The 21,727-nt window shown below is 38.8% G+C and overlaps 3 protein-coding genes and 1 pseudogene across 4 annotated transcripts; 2 read left to right on the forward strand and 2 right to left on the reverse strand.

Moving 5' to 3' along the window:
- Window positions 1-3,216: 3,216 nt before the first annotated feature.
- Window positions 3,217-8,021, reverse strand: LOC135586969 (sugar transport protein 10-like). Of its 2 annotated transcripts, none has more exons than XM_065146895.1 (3): window positions 7,911-8,021; window positions 4,891-5,831; window positions 3,217-4,791 (listed from the first exon to the last, which is right to left on the reverse strand). In XM_065146895.1, exons 2-3 carry the CDS (start codon window positions 5,207-5,209, stop codon window positions 3,383-3,385), a joined length of 1,728 nt encoding a protein of 575 aa, XP_065002967.1. In that variant the 5' UTR covers window positions 5,210-5,831; window positions 7,911-8,021; the 3' UTR covers window positions 3,217-3,382. The 2 variants fall into 2 exon arrangements, with proteins under 2 accessions (XP_065002967.1, XP_065002969.1); XM_065146897.1 differs by having other exon boundaries at window positions 4,891-5,808; window positions 7,911-7,949.
- LOC103982386 (protein BOLA1, chloroplastic) lies at window positions 6,415-8,032 on the reverse strand. The gene is made up of 2 exons (XM_018824635.2): window positions 7,911-8,032; window positions 6,415-6,925 (listed from the first exon to the last, which is right to left on the reverse strand). The coding sequence occupies exon 2, from the start codon at window positions 6,866-6,868 to the stop codon at window positions 6,554-6,556; it is 315 nt and encodes a 104-aa protein (XP_018680180.2). The 5' UTR covers window positions 6,869-6,925; window positions 7,911-8,032; the 3' UTR covers window positions 6,415-6,553.
- A 4,390-nt stretch (window positions 8,033-12,422) lies between these two features.
- LOC135636182 (beta-fructofuranosidase, insoluble isoenzyme 3-like) lies at window positions 12,423-15,496 on the forward strand. Its single transcript, XM_065147795.1, has 7 exons — window positions 12,423-12,723; window positions 13,029-13,037; window positions 13,123-13,979; window positions 14,086-14,244; window positions 14,324-14,565; window positions 14,945-15,038; window positions 15,158-15,496. Exons 1-7 carry the CDS (start codon window positions 12,522-12,524, stop codon window positions 15,350-15,352), a joined length of 1,758 nt encoding a protein of 585 aa, XP_065003867.1. The 5' UTR covers window positions 12,423-12,521; the 3' UTR covers window positions 15,353-15,496.
- Window positions 15,497-18,794: 3,298 nt separating this feature from the next.
- Window positions 18,795-19,977, forward strand: LOC135635513 (cytosolic sulfotransferase 15-like; annotated as a pseudogene).
- The last annotated feature ends 1,750 nt before the right edge of the window (window positions 19,978-21,727 follow it).

Raw genomic sequence — 21,727 nt, forward strand, 5'->3', positions numbered from 1 at the left:
TGAACTCTTAAAAGACCATAAACCAATAAAGAGTCCATTAGAGAAAAGAGATAGATTCAAGTACTATCATTTCTATCAAAATTACGGCCATGACACAAAAGACTATCGTGATTTAAAAGAATAGATTAAAGAACTCATTCATAGAGGACACATTGGGCAATTTATCCGAAGGCACTAAGAACCTTCACCTCGACCCTAAGGACCAGTGGAAATATAGATTGACATCATCATTGGTATACTAACTTCGAGAGGAGATAGCTCCTCGAGTTGTAAAGCTTACACCCAAGTTACCATTGAAAAGTGCCTACAGACAAAGGATAACCTTGAGATAATCTTCAAAGAGGAAAATACAAAGTATCTCAACCCAAACCATAATAATGTTTTAGTTGTCTTTGTAAGGATGATCAATACATGAGTAAAAAAAGTCATGATTGATACAAGTAGCTCTATCGATATCCTCTACTTTGACACTTTCCAAAAGCTCAGAATATTGACTAATAAACTCACCCTATGACATCTTGTTGACAAGGTTCACTAGCGACTCGATCTCCCCTCTCAAGACTGTGAACCTACACGTAACATTTGAGGTCGAGCCATACTCTAAACCGGTGATGACCAAGTTCATAATAGTCGATATCCTCTTGACATATAATGCAATCATAGGACACCCCACGCTAAATATGCTAAGGGCAGTGGTGTTGACCTATCACATGGTAATGAAATTTTCGACAAAAATTAACATTGGAGAATTGAGAAGCAATTTGCGAAAGTCACACTAATGCTACCTTACGATAATCTCCTTACAAAAGAAGCTATAATTTGAGGCACTATTTATGGATCCTCGAAGTTTTACTAAATTTTTCTCACACTCTAAGCCAATGAAATAATTGATTGAGGTACTCTTGGATAAAACCTATCTCGATTAAATTGTTAAGGTCAAGGCAATACTTCTCGAGGAGGAACAAGTACAAATTATCAGTTTTCTTAAGGACAATACCAAGTTGTTTGCATGGTTATCAAAAGATATATTAGGAATCAATCCAAACATAGCCTAGCATTACCCAAACATTTCTCCTAAGGTATGACCAGTAAAACAAAAGCCTCTCAAGTTTGCTCCTAATCGATAATAAACGATCAATAAAAAGGTAGACAAGCTAATAAGAGTAGGGTTTATCACTAAGATATAGTACCCCAAGTGGCTCGCTAATATTGTACTCACTGAAAAAACTAATGAAAACTGAAGGATATGTGTTGATTATACCAACCTCAACAAAGCATGCTTGGAGGGCAACTATCTTCTTCCTCGTATTGATCAGTTGGTCGATGTTACCTTAGGTCATGAATTCCTCACATTTATCGATGTATTCTTGGGATATAATCAAATAAGGATAGTAGATCCCCTATCATTTGTACTCCCCTCCCACCACATGCTCCCCCCCTCTCTAAGGACTGTGAACCTATACGTCACATTTGCGGTCGAGCCACACCCTAAACCGATAATGACCAAGTTCATGATAGTCGATATTCCCTCGGTAGTGATGTTGACCTACCATATAGTAATGAAGTTTCCGACGACAACTAATATTAGAGAATTGAAAAGCAACCTGCGAAAGTCACACTAATGCTACCTTACGACGATCTCTTAACCAAAGAAGCCATGATTTGAGACACTGCTTATAGATCATCGAAGTTTCGCCAAATTCCTCTCACACTCAAAGCCGGTGGAATCATTGATCGAGGCACCCTTGGATAAAACCTATCTCGATTAAGCTGTTAAGGTTGAGGCAACACTTCTCGAGGAGGAACAAGTACAACTTATCAGTTTTCTTAATGAGAATATCGATGTGTTTGTATGGTTATCAAAAGATATATTAGGAATTAACCCAAACATAGCTTAGAATTATCCAAACATTTCTCCTAAGGCATGACTAGTAAAATAAAAGTCTAGCAAGTGTACTCATAATTGATAATAAATAATCAGTAAAAAGATAGACAAGCTAATAAGAGTAGAGTTTATCACTAAGGTATAATACCCCAGGTGGCTCGCTAATATTGTACTCACTAAAAAATCTAATGGAAACCGAAGGATATGTGTTAATTAGGACAGCTATCTTCTTCTTCGTATTGATCAGTTGGTCGACATTATCTCAGGTCATGAGCTTCTCACGTTTATAGATGCATTCTTGGGATATAACCAAATAAGGATGGTATGCTTCAAGGTATCCCCTATCACTTGTCCTCCCCTCTCACCCCCTACGCCCCCGCCCCCTAAGATTGTGAACCTATACGCCACATTTGGGATTGAGTCACACTCTAAACTAGTGATGACCAAGTTTATGATAGTCGATATTCTCTCAGCATATAATGTAATCATAGGACACTCCACACTGAATAGGCTAAGGGCAATAGTGTTAACCTACCAAATGGTAATGAAGTTTCCGACGAGAACTAACATTAGAGAATTGAGAAGCAACTCGCGAAAGTCACATTAATGCTACCTTACGATGATCTCCTTACCGAAGAAGTCATGATTTGAGGCACTGCATATGGATTCTCGAAGTTTTGCCAAGTTCCTCTTACACTTGGAGCTAGTGGAATCAATGATCGAGGCACCCTTGGATAAAACCTATCTCGATTAAGTTGTTAAGATCGGGATAATACTTCCCAAGGAAGAACAAGTACAACTTATCAGTTTTCTTAATGAGAATATCAAGGCGTTTGTATGATTATCAAAAGATATATTAGGAATCAACCTAGACATAGCCTAGCATTACTCAAACATTTCTCCTAAGACATGAACAGTAAAATAAAAGCGTAAAATAAAAACCTCACAAATTTGCTCCTAATCGATAATAAATAAATAGTAAAAAGATAGACAAGCTAAAGGAAGTAGGATTGGTTGGGTTGGGACAAGAGAACAAATGATACGGATACCTTAAATGCCTCCCTCGTAAGCCTTATCATTTGTCAAAATTTACTTTCGTTGGTTGGGTTGTCGCCTAACTAGTAGTAGATTTTTCTTCAATTAATGGTCCAAATGATGGAATCTAATAATGGCCTAAACATTGTTATATGGGTGCAGAATAGAATTGAACTTATTCTCTCATTTGTTGTGTGTAATGATGCACATAATTAGATGTGGGAGACAAAGAGCAGAGGTGTAGAAGATCACAAGACACATTTAAATTCAAAACACAACAGAGTTGGGAGAAAGAAAGGAGGCACAGTTCCACCGCGAACCTTGTTACTGATAGATTGTAAACATACATAATTGTATCTGGGAAAATTGAGGACGTATGAGGCCACACTTGTTGTGGACTACACACAACCTGTGTTGTTTGTTTCTCTCATATCAGCAAACAGAGACTCATGCATGACATCGTCAGTCTTCTCGCCGGTGCTCCGATGGCGTGATGCGGTCGTCGAGCATGTACTTCTTCCAAAACCAGTGCTTCTTCCACACCAGAGTCATCTCTTCGATGGGCACGCCCTTCGTCTCGGGCACCAGGAAGACGACGAACAATGTCATCACTACCACGAAGGCAGCGAACAGGTGGAACAGACCCGATTTGAGGTGGCAGAGCGCCATGAGGAAGAGCTGCGCGATGACGAAGGTGAAGAAGAAGTTGACGCCGACCACGATCGACTGTCCCGCCGACCGGATGTTGAGCGGGAAGATCTCGCTGGGCACCAGCCAGCCGAGCGGCCCCCACGACCACGCGAACGCTGCGACGTAGACGCAGATGAGGGCCAGCACCAGGTTGGCCAACCCTGGCGAGAGCTTCCCGGTGCCGGCATCCCCGAAGAAGGTCCCCAGGATGGCCCCGACGGCCACCTGGCTCACCACCATCTGAATCCCGCCCTCCAGGAACAGGACCCTGCGGCCGAACTTGTCGACGGTTGCGATGGACACGGTGGTCGCGAAGACGTTGACGAGGCCGGAGATGACGGCCGACATGAGCGAGGCGCTGTCCCCGAAGCCGATGGTCTTAAAGAGCACCGGCGCGTAGAACATGATCACGTTGATGCCGGTGAGCTGCTGGAACATGGGGATGGCGATGGCCATGACGAGATGCGGGCGGTGCTCCGGGCGGAGGATGCTACTCCAGGGGTCGCTCACCTTCTTCGCCTCCTCGCTCGCCTTGATCATGTCCTGCAGCTCCGCCTCGACGTCGTCGGTCCCCCGGATCTTCTGAAGCGTGGCCTTGGCCTGGTCGCGCAGGCCACGCTCGACGAGGGAGTTGGGGGTGTCGGGGAGGGCGATGGCACCAAGGGTCATGATGAGAGCCGGCACGGCAGCAAGGGCCACCGATATGCGCCACCCGTATCCCGCATGGAGCTTTCCCGTGCCATAATTCACAAGGCCGGCGACGAAGATGCCGATGGTGGTGGCCATCTGGAACCCCATGTTGAGCGCCCCTCGGAGCTGCGGCGGTGCCATCTCGGACAAGTAAAGCGGGACGGCCTGGTTGGCGAACCCCACGCCGACACCGAGCAGAATGCGGCCGATGATGAGCATGGCCACGTTCATGGCGACGCCATTGATGGCCGAGCCCAGGAGGAAGGCCGCTCCGCCGAACAGCATGGATGACTTCCTGCCAAATGCCTGCGTCACCATGGACGCGAAGTAGGTGGAGATGAGCCCCGCGACGTAGAGGGACGACGTGAAGGACGTCAGCATTTGGCTGTCGAACTGGCACCATTGGTTCTTCGACCCGCTGGCCGTCTTCTCCTGCTGGTACACCGATGGGAAGAACTTCTCAAGGAATTCATCCATGGAAGTCACACCCCCTGCAAAGAAACAGAGACATCAAATCAGCAATCAGACAAACCCACACGTACGTTCTCGGTCATCCAAAATTGGCTCATATGTAGACACCAATTACTCACCCGAGACGCCAATGTCGTAGCCGAAGATTAGGCCACCGGTGGCCGCGATCACGCAAGTGACGATCACGAAGGATGTGACACGGCCATTGTAGTGCTTCACGTCGCCATTTGAGGGCGCTAACCCACCACCTGCCATCTCAGCGCAAGCTCTCCGTCTCTGTGGTGAACGAGGGAAGGCAAGAGTTTTACTTCTGCTTCCCTTTTGGGCTCCACGATAACGCTGGTGGCTCAGCTCCTTTTTATACCTCCTCTTCGCTTGGTCGTCCAAGAAGATCAAACAAAGGTCTGACGCGCCATGAAAGCAGGGGCTCGGGCGCATTCCTGGCCACCGCCATCTTTAGGGTCCCTGCGATCGAAATCTTATCTGGGATGGATATTGAGAGCTCGGTCAAAGGGATGCGTGTTTACTACTATCGTGAAGTTGGCATCCATCCTTTTGTTTACCGTGTCTGGCAATCCAGAGTGTGTTTGTGTGTGTCTCTCTCTCCCTCTCTCTCTCTCTCTCTCTCATCATCTTAACTTCACCTCGCAACTCGCGCAAACCTCTCTTCCCTTCTTGTAGAACTCGTTCCAACTCAACAAAGAAAGGAGACTCATCATGTAAAATGGCATGTAAAATGGTTATGCGGAAACTATTAATCTACTCTTAACAAGTTCCAGCAAATTCATCCATCCCCATGAAATTGCACCATGTGTTTTTTGTCCATTCAGTCAAGAACTGAAGCAGTGTTCATGTTGTGCTCATGCCTCTCACTCTACCACCCGACAAAATTTGTGTGGAGTACCATATCATTTGCTGATGTGTTTTGCGTAGCAAATTGGTTCCTGTCCCACAGTGGGTTGGCATGAGTCTATGAGATGCTCCGGATTGCCTTGTCACAGGCATGCAGACAATACCTATAATGGCACAATATGGACCTGTATATTGTGCCAGTGTTGAACTGGCAGAAAAATGTATCAACAACAGACTGCAGAAAAACATTATGATAATAGGAAAACAAGAACTGATCAAATAATTAGAGATAAATAACAACTGAAGTGTAGTGTAGCAATTAACACATGTTTCAAAAGCAAAAAAACCAATTGCTCCTCGTAACAATAAAGGTAATAATAAGACAAGGAAATATTGGTTCTTTCATCAGGTAACAGCTACATGGATGTCCCTTTGGTAATCTCCTTGTACTTCAAGCTTACAAGTTTTGAAAATCATAATGTGTTCAAAGATTAAAAGTAAAAAAAGACAGCATGACAGAAATGATATGTAATGAGTTGGATTCATACCACGCAACCAACCTATTTAATTACATATTGCAGAATAGAACATTAAGAAAACAGCTACCAATCATGTCCATGCTCACCCAACATTCTTACAAAAATCATTTCATCAAGTTCAAATGTGACATGTTTTACCATGGCTAGGTAAGAATTGGCATATGATGTAAATGCAATTACAGGAAAAAAGAATTTGCCTCACATGTACTTATCCGATAGAATCATAATAAAGACCCAAATTGTGATGCCAAGTAAAAGTCATGAAAATTCTGATAAGGCCTTCACAACAAAGTACAAAGTACAATGGGCTTAATTCATAATGTAGAATGTGCAAGTCATGTAAATGTAATTAATTCATTACAAGGTTGGTAATTGTCTCTGTGCCCTTGAACTAGACATTGGCTGACCCTGACTCTTGTGGAGTTTTTGCAGCAATGGAGATAGCATGAAGTCCAGATTTCAGTTCATCACCTAGAAGTTCATATACCATTCGATGACGTTTCACTAGGGTCTGCCCTTCAAACTTTGAAGAGACAATCTTAATGTTAAAGTGAGTCTCATTTGCATCTCCTTGAACACCTGCATGACCGGCATGCTGATATGAAACATCTTCAATTTCCAAAACACTTGCTTCCAGAGCAGACTGCAGCTTTTGCCTGATTCTGTTAGCTCTGGAAAGCAGAACATTGGCACCTCGTGAACCCATTGTCTATACAAATTCTCTTGTGATTCTTCCTATGAACCCTAAATTCAACTAAGTTGCCTGTAAAAGTAATTACTTGCATAAGCGCTTAGTAGTCTAGTGATAGATTAAACGATTCAATGTCATTGCATGTTTCTATGCCATTCCACATGTTCTCTTCATTAATTTCTCAAGAAGAGACCAAAGTCACCAACGTGGATGTACGCCAGAATGACATACTGCAAGAGTTTCCTAACATAATATATATAGTAAATACGGCTGAGATACAAAGCAAAGGTACATACAAAAATCATAAAAATTCAAAACCAGCATTACATGCCAACAATGGTGTATCAGGAACAGTTGTTAATTACAAACCTAGTGACGGTTATCAACAATGATATTTCATACGATTTTTTATTTCCTAGCGTGAAGCTGGATAAGAATCCTGAAATGTGGTTAGTTTTCTTTAATCAAAATCATTAAGACATAGAAATGGAGGTCTAAATATACTATGACATTGAGCATGTACAACACGCACAATAAATCTTTGAGACCAATCCTTCCAGGGAAGGATGAACAACCAAAGAACATCTCTTTCCTCATGACCAATCAACTGTAGATAGATTGGACGCAAACAAACATTGTGCCATCCAATCTCCTCTTTATCCTGAGACACTTCGAAAGCCTATTAACCCGGTATGTTTCAAATCCCACATAACCAAGCTTATACTACGAAGTTATGTTTCGAAGTCATCATTTTTATGAGCAAAATCCGATCTTTTGAAACAAAAACGCCAATTAAGCGAAGAATGGCACTGAAATTTGAGTCGGACTTTAATCATTACCGTCGACATACAACTATCATATCCCTTCAACCGAAGAAAAACAAACAAATTAAAGGAAAGAACACGAAAGTCTATCCCGATCTAATGTGACAAGCAAAACCAGAAAAATCTGGGCAAACCAAATCGGGGGAACTCCCGCGGAGCAAACCAGATCCCAAAATCCAGTCCTTTACTATGTAATCGAATCAATTATGGAGGGAGAGGAGATCAAAACTCACTGTTGAGACCCAGGAGTGTGGTCAGAACGGGAGGGACGGGCGGAGGCGATGCCGCCTGCGTTTTAGGGCATAGGTTGGAAATAAGACGCTAATCGCAATGGAATATTAGAAGTGTAACTCATTTAGCACGATTTACATTTTAAAATTAAATTATCCACAATATATAAACATCATTTTTGCGCAAATATATAACTCAAAATATTTGTATTTACGTTCATATGTTTCAAGAATGATATTTACATTAGTGGGTATTTATGAAAAATTTGGATCGTGATCACTTTAGATCTTTTGTCATGTCATCGTTTAAAATACGTAAAATTTATATTATCTATTAAATTTTTATTAAAATAATTATTTATATATCATAAATTAAATATTTCTTCTAACATTTTTTTTTTATCTATACATCGTCAAAGAATTATAAGAGGTTTTAAGAAAATTGATTATCTGTGGATAGACATATAAGAATAAGATCGAACCAATGTTTTTATAACTAATACTTGATTTATCTGGCTCACTTATAGTATTTTTCAATGGTATTATAATATTTTATTAATATGCTAAAAATATTATAAAATAATATAATATTATATCTCTTTGATTATCATTGCTCATAGGCTATTATGGTATAAATTTTTTAAGCTTAAATGTGGTTTATTTAAGATTATGAGTTTATTTATATTATTTATAATATTTTAAAGTATATTTTAAATAAATTTATTATGGTGATCAAAATACTATAATAAGCCAAAACACTACAACTGATAGAAAAAAAGTACTATAGGGTTTGGTGAGAGATATTTTAGTTATTATTCTAAATAGGAGCATAATTCGAAAAATAAAAACAGAGGTATCTTTTTGAAAAAATATTAAAAAAAATTCACCCAAAAATAAATTTATGATAAAAATTAAAAAAAACCCAATTGTTGGAAGGGCAAAATCTATTTTTTTTTTTTTGAAGTCCCACATCCATAAAGATTAGCTTTCTCTCTCTATCCTACCCTGTATATTCACCTATTGGGAGCGCACCTAAATATTGAAGAGAATTTGACTTTCTCTTTTTTTTTTCTTCTAAAATTAAAATTTTATTTATTGTCCAGCAATTTAAGGCAGCATAAAAGTAGTTTCCAGATTTATTTTCTAATATTTTTTTGTCATCTTGTTTTTTATTCTGTTATATTTTTATCATCACTCTTTTTAATTTTGTTAGATTCTTATTATTGTTGTAGCAATCTAAAACTATTTTTAGATATAGCCTAAGTATTATTTATTTATTTATTTATTTGTTGATTGATATGAAATCTCTTCAAATGCATTTGATTTCTTTTAATTTAAATGCTTACATTCCATGCTCAACATCTTATCTATGTTAAATGCTTACATTCTCTTAATAAGAAGGATTATCTTTTAAATCAAGCTTGCCTGCTTGAAGTTGAATTTTAACTGTCAATGCCGTTTGTGCTTCGAACTATTTGTTTCTTATTATTTTCATGAACATCGAAATGGGACTGTGATGTTGCAAGTGGGAAGTAATAAATGGAATTCAAGTCAAGTATTGTTCTAATACTTACACCTTCCATAAAAAATCCATGCAAAATAATCGTTAGAATCTCCCTTCACAAATGTCTAAATCTTACCAAGGAAGGTGATATCTTGGCCTTAACTTGCCATTTTTACCAAGGAAGGTGAAACATACTGATGCTATTCATACACCACATGAGATGTCTCCACCAACAATTTGTTTCTCTCCATGCAACAAAAGCTTCTAAATTTACAAGGAAGATGATTCAGGAAAGAGAGAGAGAGAGAGAGAGAGAGATAGGAAGATTATAAATAGTTTGATAATATATATAGCAACAACTAAACCATTTATATATTATCGGACGGATAATAATTTTACTTTCTTGGTCGTTGATGATTTACGTGAAACCTTTTGATTGATTTATTTTAGAAGATATTATGTAAAGGTTGACTGTGATGTATGTTTTTTTTTGTTTGTCAAAAGGTAAACATATTACTTCACAATGCAATAATTACATCCATTTCCTATTCTATCAAAATCGACTAAAGAAGCAAACTGCAACCCTTCATTCCAAAATGGCAGCATTTAGTTTCATCCATCCCTCATTTAACACATTTCCCAGGATTGTTCTTCAGGAGATGTGCAGTCCAATGCATAAGCAATAATCATGTTGCATGCCTTCCACATCAACCGAAACCTATACAAGATTATTCCTATTAGGATTAAGGGCACTCTCCATGAGCATATCTTCTCCGTCCTTGAGCCAAAGCCTAGTATATCATTGGGAAACATAATGAAATGATACATTCAATTTCTGAGTGACCACTTTCCAAATTTTGGTAGAGAACTCACACTAAAATAGCAGTGAGTTTGCAAGTTTCTTTCCTTATCACAAAGAAAATATTCATGCACATGCATAGTAGGCAATTTATTAAGAGTTTGCATCTAAAGATATGAGTTGTAGGGAGCATAGAAATGCATCGTAATAATTCTTTTCGCTCCACATGTGAAAAAGGCACCCAAGGCAGGTGAATACTGATAAATCCATAAACGGATTTGGTTGATGGTTGTCCATTCATTCGATCATTAGATACATACTTTTTTTGTCAAAAATAATTATTAGACTGTTAAAGATGTATAAAAGGATCTTTGGATGTCAAACTAAGGGGGAAGGTATCCACCTATAAAAATATATAATTATCTACATGAGCGTTATAGGCAGCCTAACATACTACTTGATTACATTGATGAAAATAGTACAAAATCATGTGCGATGTTAGCTGAGACAAAAAGGACTTTGATGTCACGTATCAATGTCTAAATGTACTAGGAAATCCGAGTCTTTGGTTAATATGTCATATAATATTGATGAGTCAGATTCAATCTGTACATCCAGAAGTTCATGGTCAATAACAACTTAAACGCTAAGCTTGAGTGTCAACAATTCGCAATGGATAGATGATTTGTCTTCAATATATCATTGACCTATAATGAACGCGAATCGCAAAACCTCATGTCACCGTCATGAAATGAAGAAGAACCATTAATATTTAATTTTATCTTTGCTACATTTAACTCATATAAAATTATTCATTCTATTACTTTTAGGTGAGATAAATATAGTATAGTGATTAGTAAAGACGACCACCGCTCCTAAGTCAACATCACTGTGAACAAAGAAAATTTCCATGCTTTTCATGTAAACTAAAGTTTGATTTGCACTGCTAGCTTGAACTGTGATGTGTGCTTTTACTGTTCGTTTTTTGAGTTTTATTTGTAAAGATGGGCTTTTTTGCTTTGATCACAGCATCTGAAATGTATGCATTATGCTTCGGATATCGTATGCTTTCAGCTTTGAAGGCAGTTGAGTCTAATAAAAGCGCTAGTGGTTCGACGATCACAACACAGATATTATATATACGATAACGCAAAGATAATTTTTAAGAATATCATTTGACGAAAATGCCAAGAAGTTTGAGATCGATTTGTCGATGGAAATGTTAATTAGGCTACGCATCATGTCCTGAATAATTATGGCGATTACTATATTTTAATGGCAAAGTTTGGTGTTAGAGATTTCTATACAACGACGGTGGTCGTGGGACAACGTGGAGTGCAGTGCTTGGAGATGGATGTGTGTAGCAGAATATGATCATACTGATAGAATACTCTTTATGATATACTGACATACGTTATCATATCATTCCCTGATATAAAGTAGGATGAGAGGAGGCGTGACACTCATCGAATATGAGGCTAACAAATAGACCACCTCATGGAATATAAAATCCTAGTGATACAGGTCACAAAAGCTATAGCAGCAGTTCATGCGTCTTTCTATGACCAAGTGCTACATGAACTAACTTGTACAATGATTGTCTTGCTTGCTATATTTTCCAATAGGAACTGTTGCAAGATCAATTATTTACGTAGCTTCAAACCCAGTTCTGACAGCAAAGGCAACGCATACAAACAACTCCATGTCTACGGAGCAGCATTCTTGTCTGAATATGATTAGCCTGATGGTTTGGATAAGGGCTTTTTAGGATCTGAACATCATGTCTGTGCACTTGGGCAGATTCTTCCAGAATTATGATCTTATTAAGCCTTCAAACCCGATGATACAAACTTTCAAATAGATGGTCGTTAAAAGAACCTCTAAAAGGTCAAGAAAGAAGCTCGATTTCCAATCTGGGATGATGAACAAATTCTCTTATTCATATTCTGCCTGTTTTAAGGCGGCGATACGTATTCTCTCTCTGATGGATTGCATGTGAGCAAGAACTAAGCTGCCGAATCATTGCCAGCGTTAATGCAAATAGATTTAGATATCATGAAGTGGCAGAAACCTAGGAGGTAGGAGAGTGGGAAAATGATGACCGCATGCTCTCACATCCACCATCATCACCTTCTCCCTCCGCATTTATATATATATCTATGTATACTCTCCACCCCTCGATCCTTTCATCTTCTATATAAACCCCTTGGGACCTTCTGCTGGTCTCCACATTTCTGACTTGTCAACTCCACGACCCCAACATCAGTGGTTCGAGGTCTCTCCCGAATCATCTTCCTTGTGAATTTAGAGGATGGGATCACCCAATCGAGTTTGGACAGCATGGCTATTTGTGGTTTGTGTTTACTGGTGCTTTTGTTCCATGGAGAGGAACAAAATGTTTGTGGAGCCATCTCATATAGTGTATGAAGAGCTTCAATCTGTTTCACCTGCCTTGGTAAATGACGAGTTAAAACCAAGATATCACTTCCGATCCGCTAGAAATTGGCTCAATGGTAAGATCCTTATTATCTCTAGACATCGTAAAGCTTCATTCTATGGAAGGTGAATATATTTAGAGTAATACTTGAGTTCTTCACTTGAATTCCATCTTTCACTTCTACTTACGACGTCAGAGTCCCATTTGGATGTGCATAGAATGAAATAAAAAAAAGAAAAAAAAAAGATTTTATTAATTCTTAAGGTATTAATTCTTTTATAATTGTCGTCTAATTATATTTTTAGTAGCAATTGCTGATTACTTTTTTTTTTTTCTTATTTGAACACCGCCATCAACAAATTCAATGATTTCAACGAGCAGATCCGAACGGTATGTTTGTAATTTGTGTATTATAACATAAATTAATCAATTTCCTTAAATCAAAGGCTAAAAACAAACTGTAAAAATCGTGCAGGGCCTATGTACTACAAAGGCATCTACCACTTCTTCTACCAGTACAATCCATATGGTTCAGTGTGGGGCAACATCGTGTGGGCCCACTCGGTCTCCACGGACCTGATCAATTGGAAGGCACTCGCCCCCGCCATCTACCCGTCAGAACCATTCGACATCTACGGGTGTTGGTCGGGCTCCGCTACTGTTCTTCCCGGCGACAAGCCCGTGATCCTGTACACCGGCGTCGACCCAGAGCAACGCCAAGTCCAAAACATCGCGTTCCCCGCCAACCTATCCGACCCTTACCTCCGGGAATGGACTAAGCCGGACTACAACCCAGTGATACCCCCGGAACTTGGCGTCAACGCCAGTGCCTTTCGAGACCCAACAACGGCGTGGTACGCCCCGAACAAGCACTGGACTCTGGTTGTAGGCAGCAAGAGAGACAGAAGAGGCATGGCGATCTTGTACAGGAGCAAAGATTTCGTGCACTGGATCAAGGCGAAGCACCCGCTGCACTCCTCTAAGGATATCGGCATGTGGGAGTGCCCGGACTTCTTCCCGGTGGCGGCGAAGGGAAGGCAAGGGTTAGACACGTCTGCGTACGGTGACGGGGTGAAGCATGTGTTGAAGGTTAGCTTGGACGCGACGAGATACGAGTACTATACTGTCGGGAAGTACTTCCATTATATGGATAAGTACGTGCCGGATGTTACATCGTCGGATGATCATACTGGTTTAAGGTATGATTACGGGAACTTTTACGCATCCAAGACGTTCTATGATCCTGCTAAGAAGAGGAGGATACTGTGGGGTTGGGCGAATGAATCGGACAGTGCGTATACCGACAAGGACAAGGGTTGGGCAGGAGTTCAAGTGAGCATAAGATTTAATGGCTTGCTATTGGGTTTTTGTGTTAGTGTTGAATGGTCGTTATCTTCTTCTTCTTCTTTTGGCTTTGTATTGTTTTGATTATTTTTAGGCAATTCCAAGATCTATCTGGCTAGATGACAGTGGACGACAGCTTGTCCAATGGCCGATTGAGGAGTTCGAAACCCTTAGAGACAAACACATCTTTGTCAAGAGCAAGAACATCCCAAGTGGTGGTTTCTTGGAAGTTAAAGAAATGCAAACAGCGCAGGCAAGTTTCCTCTTGAAATAGACTTAGCCATAGTTATTCTCTTTGGTAACTCTGTTTGGAATTCTTTATGTTGCAATAGGCGGATGTGGAGGTGACATTCGACGTTGCAAGTCTAGAAAAGGCTGAGGAGTTTGATCCATATTATGTCGACGATGCTCAAGCATTCTGCGCCAAAAAGACAGCAGAAACCAAGGGTGGGGTTGGGCCATTTGGACTGCTGGTTTTGGCCTCAGCCAACCGAGAAGAGAGAACTGCTGTCTTCTTCAGGATCTTCAAAGCTCAAAGCAAGTATATGGTCCTCATGTGCCATGATCCTACCAGGTCATTTCTTGAACTAAACTCTTTCATTCTTTATGGTGTACAATTAGCTTAATAAATAACAGCCTGGGAATATCTACATTGGTTTTGACCTCAATTTCTAACGATTATGATCTCATCTATTTTGCAATTCTTTTTTGTATAAGCCTTGAAGCTATTCGGACAAAAACATTAGATCTTGAACTACATAAAAGAATCTTAATCCTCTATGCAAACATCCTTGGGTGGTAGGAAAATTCCTAGAAAAAACTTAGCTGGGAAAATAACATCTTCATCTTGTTCTTTGTGCATCGAATATTGCATAGTAATGATCTAGAGATACAATGGTTAAATGTTTTTTTTCTTTTATGTTATCTAATTTTTTGTGTCTTTAAATCACCAGATCATCGAAGAGGGAAAGTACGTACAAACCCACTTTTGCCGGCTTCGTTGACATCGATGTTACAAAAACAAGAAAGATATCTCTTAGAAGTTTGGTATGTTTGAATTGTATATATATCTTTATGCATTATATTTCTTGTAGTCCTTATTGAAACAATATAAAATTTTATATATATTCAAAATTAATATTTTAATTTTATTTATTATTTTGAAGATCGATCACTCTGTTGTGGAGAGTTTTGGAGCCGGAGGCAAGACATGTATCACATCAAGGGTTTATCCTAGTGTGGCTATAGGAGAAAATGCTCATCTCTTTGTGTTCAACAACGGTGCACAGGATGTGAAGCTCTCCGAACTGAATGCATGGGAGATCACAGAACCGGAAATGAATGATGAAATCATTTACTGAAATGTTATTTCATAATGTTGTTCACCACAAGAACATCTTTATCGCCAAAATAAAATGTTCCCTTTTTTTATGATTTAAAAAGATCGTTTTGTGTTGGTGAACACTTTCTTAGTCACTATGTTTTCTTAGTCACTATCTCTGACTAATATAGAAATATCATGTTTTCATTATTATTTTTGGATTATTTTATCAGTATGTGTTGGGTTCACTACCCATATGTTCAACTCATAGTGGGTTTTAATAGCTCATAGCCCACCTCCCTTTTAATCTAATATTAGATCTAATAAAGGAGTGAGGTAGTTGTGAAATAGAGGTAGAAAACTAAAACAGTAGGGGTAGAAAACTATAGTTGCAATGTGATTGACAAAGAAGAGAAATTGATAGAAAAACAAGGGAAGTAATGGGAAAAAGATAAAGAATAATACATAGAGAAGACTATTCTCAATTATTTAGGTAGTGTTCTTATGTTATATTAGGTCTATAATAGATTCTTGTTGTGATTCCTTTGAGAGATTTTGGATATTATGCACAGTGACATAATCTTTGTATCCTAGTTATTCTCTTGTGATTGTTGCTTATGTTTTGGGCAAGAGACATTAAGATTCGTATATTCATTATTTTTATAGTGAATTTTCTATTGTTTACCCCGTAATTTTTATCGTTCATCTTGAAAGGGTTTTCCACACTAATCTTAGTATTGTGAATCTTGGTGTCATTGTGATTTTCATTTAATTTTACTATGTGTTACGACTTATTTGTATTTATTTATATACAAAATTTGTGATGAGTATGATTTGCTAGAGCAAACAAACAAAATAATAACTAAAGTATTCAGACAACCTCTCCTACTAAGTTAATTTAAATTCTCTTATGTATTCAATATAAAACATAGAGAATCAAAACATATTATGATACATTAGATGCTAGTTTATATGGTTCTTTTAGTCTCATCTTTTCTTATTTAAGTCCTTTAATAGTAATACGCTCATCTAATTTTTGAAAATTAATTTAAATCTTTATCCATCGTTGATGAGACAAAACTTGGATGTATCAGTACATACAAATTAAGTTTATTTATATTCTAGCGTATATTGATCATTGAGTTATTAAGATTAAATCTGTAGAAAAAACTAGGTGAATAGATACTCAGTTGTGATTAGCAAACTGTTTTTAGATTCCTAGAGCTCCGTCTATATCTTAATCTTATGGAGTGAAAGATATAAGAAAAATATTTTGAGTATTCTTAAAATTCTCTCTAGCGGATCAAGAGAAGATGATAAAAGGATGTGAGAAATTTTATTGAAAAGAGTGTATAGCTATCCTTCACTCGAGGTTAACTCAAGTATATATTTAATTTATTACATGTGAAAATTTTAAATGTTTTCATAGATGTAGTGTTAACTCAAGAATACTTATAATGGATCTCAAATGATAAAAATTTTAGGTTTCTTCACATATGTAGGTATGAAGTATCAAATCATGGAAATGATTTTCTAGTATATTTTTTAATTATTAATTGTCAAAACTTTTCTTTTGATTTTGAAGTCTCTTAATAATATGGACCATAAATATCATTATTTTCTTTGAAAGGTAAGATGCATGAGAATGTCTATAAATTATAACTATCTAATAGTCATGTTACAATATATTCGTGTGTGCCAAGAGATTGAAAAAGAAAAGTTGACAACCACCACAAGACAGTAGCAATGATAGCTCCAAATAATAGCCCAAAAAAAATCCCTGCATACTCTCATTGATTCATTGCCCCACATACCAAGCTTAAAAGGAAAGAAAATGCACACGTATCCTCCGTTCAATGAAATGAACACTTAAAGGAAACAGTGTGAGATCGACTCAAGTACCTATCTACAAAAATGAAAATAATAAAATATCACATATACTAAGCCTAGCAAGTCTATCAAATATGAAAAGATGATAGTACGAAAGCTTTCAACAAAATACTCTTACCCTTAGATAACATCGATAGCTTCTATAACCTATGCCACCAATCCCCAGTGGATAGAGAGAGAGTTGCCGATTTAGCAATGTGGATACCAATACACAGACTTACAAGAAATCAAATCTTTCTCACCAAGCTTCCACAATAAAAAATTATCATGTGGCACAAAGACAAGATCCACATGACAAATAATCCTAAAAAACATACTCTCAAATATAGATTGTAGCCTTAGGCACATTCCAAGATTCATTACAAATAAAATTCAAAATAAAGTGACTATACAGTTCAGAAATATTATAAAAAGTCACTTTTAAATGGATAGACACATTCGAATTTTAAAATTTTAAGGATCTAAGTAATGTTAATCGAAGAACCATTACCCATAGATATAGAAAATTCATCATTTAATATTTTAAAAGCTGATAAAAACAATTTATAAAACCAACTATTTTTAAAAGAAAAACGAATGTTCGAAGTGTGAACATTCTCGGATTTAGCTCTTTCCACCTCAAACAATAAATGAACAATTTTATTCAAATATTGTAAGATCCTTCTCCCTTGCAAGGCAAATCTATATGCAAGTCTTTAATATCTAATCCTTCCTCACACTTTGGAAGGGTGATAGTCTCCGAGGATAGGAGATGTAAACCACGAGAGGACTCACCACTATCATAAGGAAACTTTCTAATCGACTTCATTATCACATCAAGAATCATAATCAACACTCAAATAGTGAATAGGAATAGAATTCAATGTAGAATTAATCAGTACAATCCGATCTACTTGTGATAAAGATTTTTCCTTCCAACTATCGATCCGATCTAGCATAAGTTGAATCATACTAGAAATGTGTGTTTTACTCACTCTGGGTTCTCAATCTCTCTTTTAATACCTCGAGGATGTTCTTGGAAAGAAAACCTAGGAGTTAGACAAATTTATCTTTTGAACCGTGAGGATCTCATAAGTATAAAAAATATTTATAATAAATATATTTTTATTATTAATTTTTAAAATTTTGTTTTTAATTTTAAAATATTTTCTCAATAAAATGGATCATAAACCTGTCACATTTTCCTTATGCATTGGACGGACCAGAAATGACAATTACCAAATAGTCCAAATATTTATATCCATACTAAACAAAATTTTAAGGACAATAATTGCATCGTCCTGACAAGAGATGGGGTAGTTTCGAGTTTCACCATTTCTATTTCTTTTTCTACTTGTGTCCTTCACTAACTTGCGCACTGTTGTTTTCATTCTTTTTTTTGGACTGTAATCGATGGGTGTCGATCAATCTCTATGTCATTGCATGTTAATGACAATAATGGATGGAGAGATTCCTTCTCGTGCACATGTATAATGGACAAGACCAACTCAGTCATCACTCAAACTATCTAATATAAAAAATATATATCATGAATTGGATCTACATAGTTTGATTCTCATATATGCTAAGATTTAGGAAATTGGTAGATCAGCCTGAGTGGCCTCATCGCGTTTTCCATGGCCGACGCTTACAATTCCTTACTCCATCGAGAATCGAGGAGGAAGAAGAATAAGTCCATCACCGGACCTATCAACACTACACACAACTCGTGTCGGCACTACCAAGCGTAGACTCCGGCAATGGCAACCCAATCCACTGCTACGACGGCTGGCACGGGTTTCTGACGGGCATAGTAGGCACCATGGTCGCCCAAAAATACTTCAAAGCTCGCCCTACCGACGTCCTAGTCGCCACCATCCCCAAGTCCGGCACCATATGGATCAAAGCCCTCGTCTTCTCCACCATAAACCGTGGCGCCTGCGTCGACTCCCGACATGCCTTGGAGTCCTGCAATCCCCATGTGTACATCCCCTTCCTTGAACACCAAATCTACACCAACAACCGAGTACCTGACCTGAGCAAGCTGCCACCGCCGCGACTCTTCGCCACGCACATCCCTTTCCAGTCCCTACCGGCGTCGGTGACGGAGTCAGGCTGCAGAGTCGTGTACATAACCCAAGGACAACTTCATATCCTTGTGGCACTTCAACAACAGATTCAGGACGGAGGCTAACTTGGAGCCATGGACACTCGAGAAGGCCTTCGACAACTTCTGCAAGGGCTTCTCCATCTTCGGGCCGTACTGGGACCATGTGCTCGGTTACTGGAAGGCGCACTTGGAAAGGCCGAAGAAGATACTGTTCGTGAAGTACGAGGAGCTGCAGCAGGACACCGTAGCTCAGCTGAAGCGGCTGGCGGAGTTCCTTGGCCGCCCCTTCTCGGAGGATGAGGAGAAGGAAGGGGTGACCGATGGCATCGTGCGGCTGTGTGCCATGGAGAGCTTAAGCAATTTGGAGGTGACCAGGATCGGCACCACGGACTTGGGGTATTGGACGGTCGACAACAGCTCCTTCTTCAGACGCGGGTCTGGTAGGGGATTGGCTGAATCATCTCACGCCCGAGATGGCTGATCGATTGGATGAGATGACGACGGAGAAGTTTGCTGGTTCTGGTTTGACTCTCTAAGCCATATCTTGCAAGAATTATATATATATATATATATCGAAACTTATATTGGATCTTAATTCGATAAATGATTTGGAAAAGTGCAAGACAGGTAATTACTGTTAGTAATGGTTCACCCGAGTTCAGTCCAACTCGTAACTCGCACCGCATCAAACCCGGTCCAACTCGGCCTCTCCCCCAACTCAGAATATATCTATTAATGCAAGAAAAAGGTCAAAACATCAATGCATGAATATAAATCGATATAACTGTTCTTCGTAGGAAGATTGCAAGAATATAAGTTTCGATATAAACACCTTCATTCGATTACCAGGCGTTACATCAAACATTAAGTTCGCGAGAGATCCCATAAGATCCGACAGATGACATTGACAACCTTAACAACAAGCCTCGAAACTGCAAACGTCAAACCAGAACTAAATTTATCCTCCGTCGTCTTCTCCGATCGATCAACCACCTCCCGGCGTGAGATGGTTTAGCCAATTCTCCACGACACCTGTGTTGGTGTTCGATAGAAAGTTTCCTTTCGATCAGCAGAATTGCATTGTGAGGGTAAAACAAAATTCGATCTTTTAGCTAAATGGCAACATATCGAATTGAGATATCCGAGTAAGTGATCAGAAGTCCACTGTTTGTTTGTGTGTCAGAAGTTTGGAAGACGCATAAGTCAAAATAGGCTGTCTTTTTGTGCTGCTCTTTTTTGTCAAAGCATGCTTGTCTTTTGGTAAGACTCTGTTTCCTCATTGAAAACTTTGTCTTTTGGTGGCAGTCTTCTTCAATTAAAGCCTGTCAATTGATCGAACGAGCTGAGGATCTACAGCCATATGAATGGAGTGAACCAATTCAACTTAGGTATATAGATTGACGGAAAAGCAAGAAACATATATGAGACAGATTAAAACGATAGAATGATCTAATGATATTATATCTAACTTATTGTCATTGATTTGATGTACTTTCGAGTGATTGCATTTTAGCTCAAATCAAGTAGCAGCACACACTTGACCTTCTCATTCATCCAACCAGGAAACACAGCCATCAAAAAGCCAGCTCTAAGCACAAAGAAGCTCTTAAGCCTTCAGAAAACATTGCACTTCAGTCTTCAAGTTCTCTTTGATGCTTGTATCCTTTTGAATCCATGCACAAATGCTAATTTTCTTTTCTTATTTCCATACTCTTTTGCTTCCTCATCTTCTCCGAGGTAACACTATTTCTTCATCGTTCTTCTTCGTTCACTGGAGAGGCAATGCTGGTAAAATTGGCGAGGTATACAGGCAGCAGTAATACTCCTCTGTTCCTTCTTTGTTCTCTTTTCCGGATCCAAGATGCTCAATGAATGCTTCGCTTATGGTGCGTTTGAGCTTCCTCAAATACAGTTGTACTGAAGAGAAAAGAAGCGGCAGACTGATGGAATCAAAGAAGCCATAATGGCCCCTTCTATATTCCATCTGTCAAGCAGCAGGAGAGCCAGATTTGGTTGCTACAAGAACGTCTCAAGTTTTGTTCTTCTTCGAAAGAAAGATTACATCCTACATTTGTTCTGGAAGAGGAATCGAATAGAACTAAGACATCTCCTCATGAACACCAAAAACACTAACAGCACAACTGTTCAAAAAGAGCATTCATCCAATGAAGCAGACAGTGAACGAGGTGAAATCTATAAACGAAAGATGATTATCTACTAAAACATCAACATTGATGAGCTGCCATGATATCTTTCTTCACCTCTGCTTCCCTACATTCCAACGCAGCTACAAAGAAGCCAGAAACACCCATTACTCCAGAGATATGTCGCTATACATCTCTCAGAACAATAAAGAGAAACTAGGAGCTACAGCGAGAGGAAGCCAGAGCAGCCATCATCGAAGTTGAGCGCATAGCTGAAGGGATCATAATGGAA

Source organism: Musa acuminata, chromosome BXJ3-4, assembly GCF_036884655.1.
Source record: "Musa acuminata AAA Group cultivar baxijiao chromosome BXJ3-4, Cavendish_Baxijiao_AAA, whole genome shotgun sequence".
Lineage (NCBI taxonomy): Eukaryota > Viridiplantae > Streptophyta > Magnoliopsida > Zingiberales > Musaceae > Musa > Musa acuminata.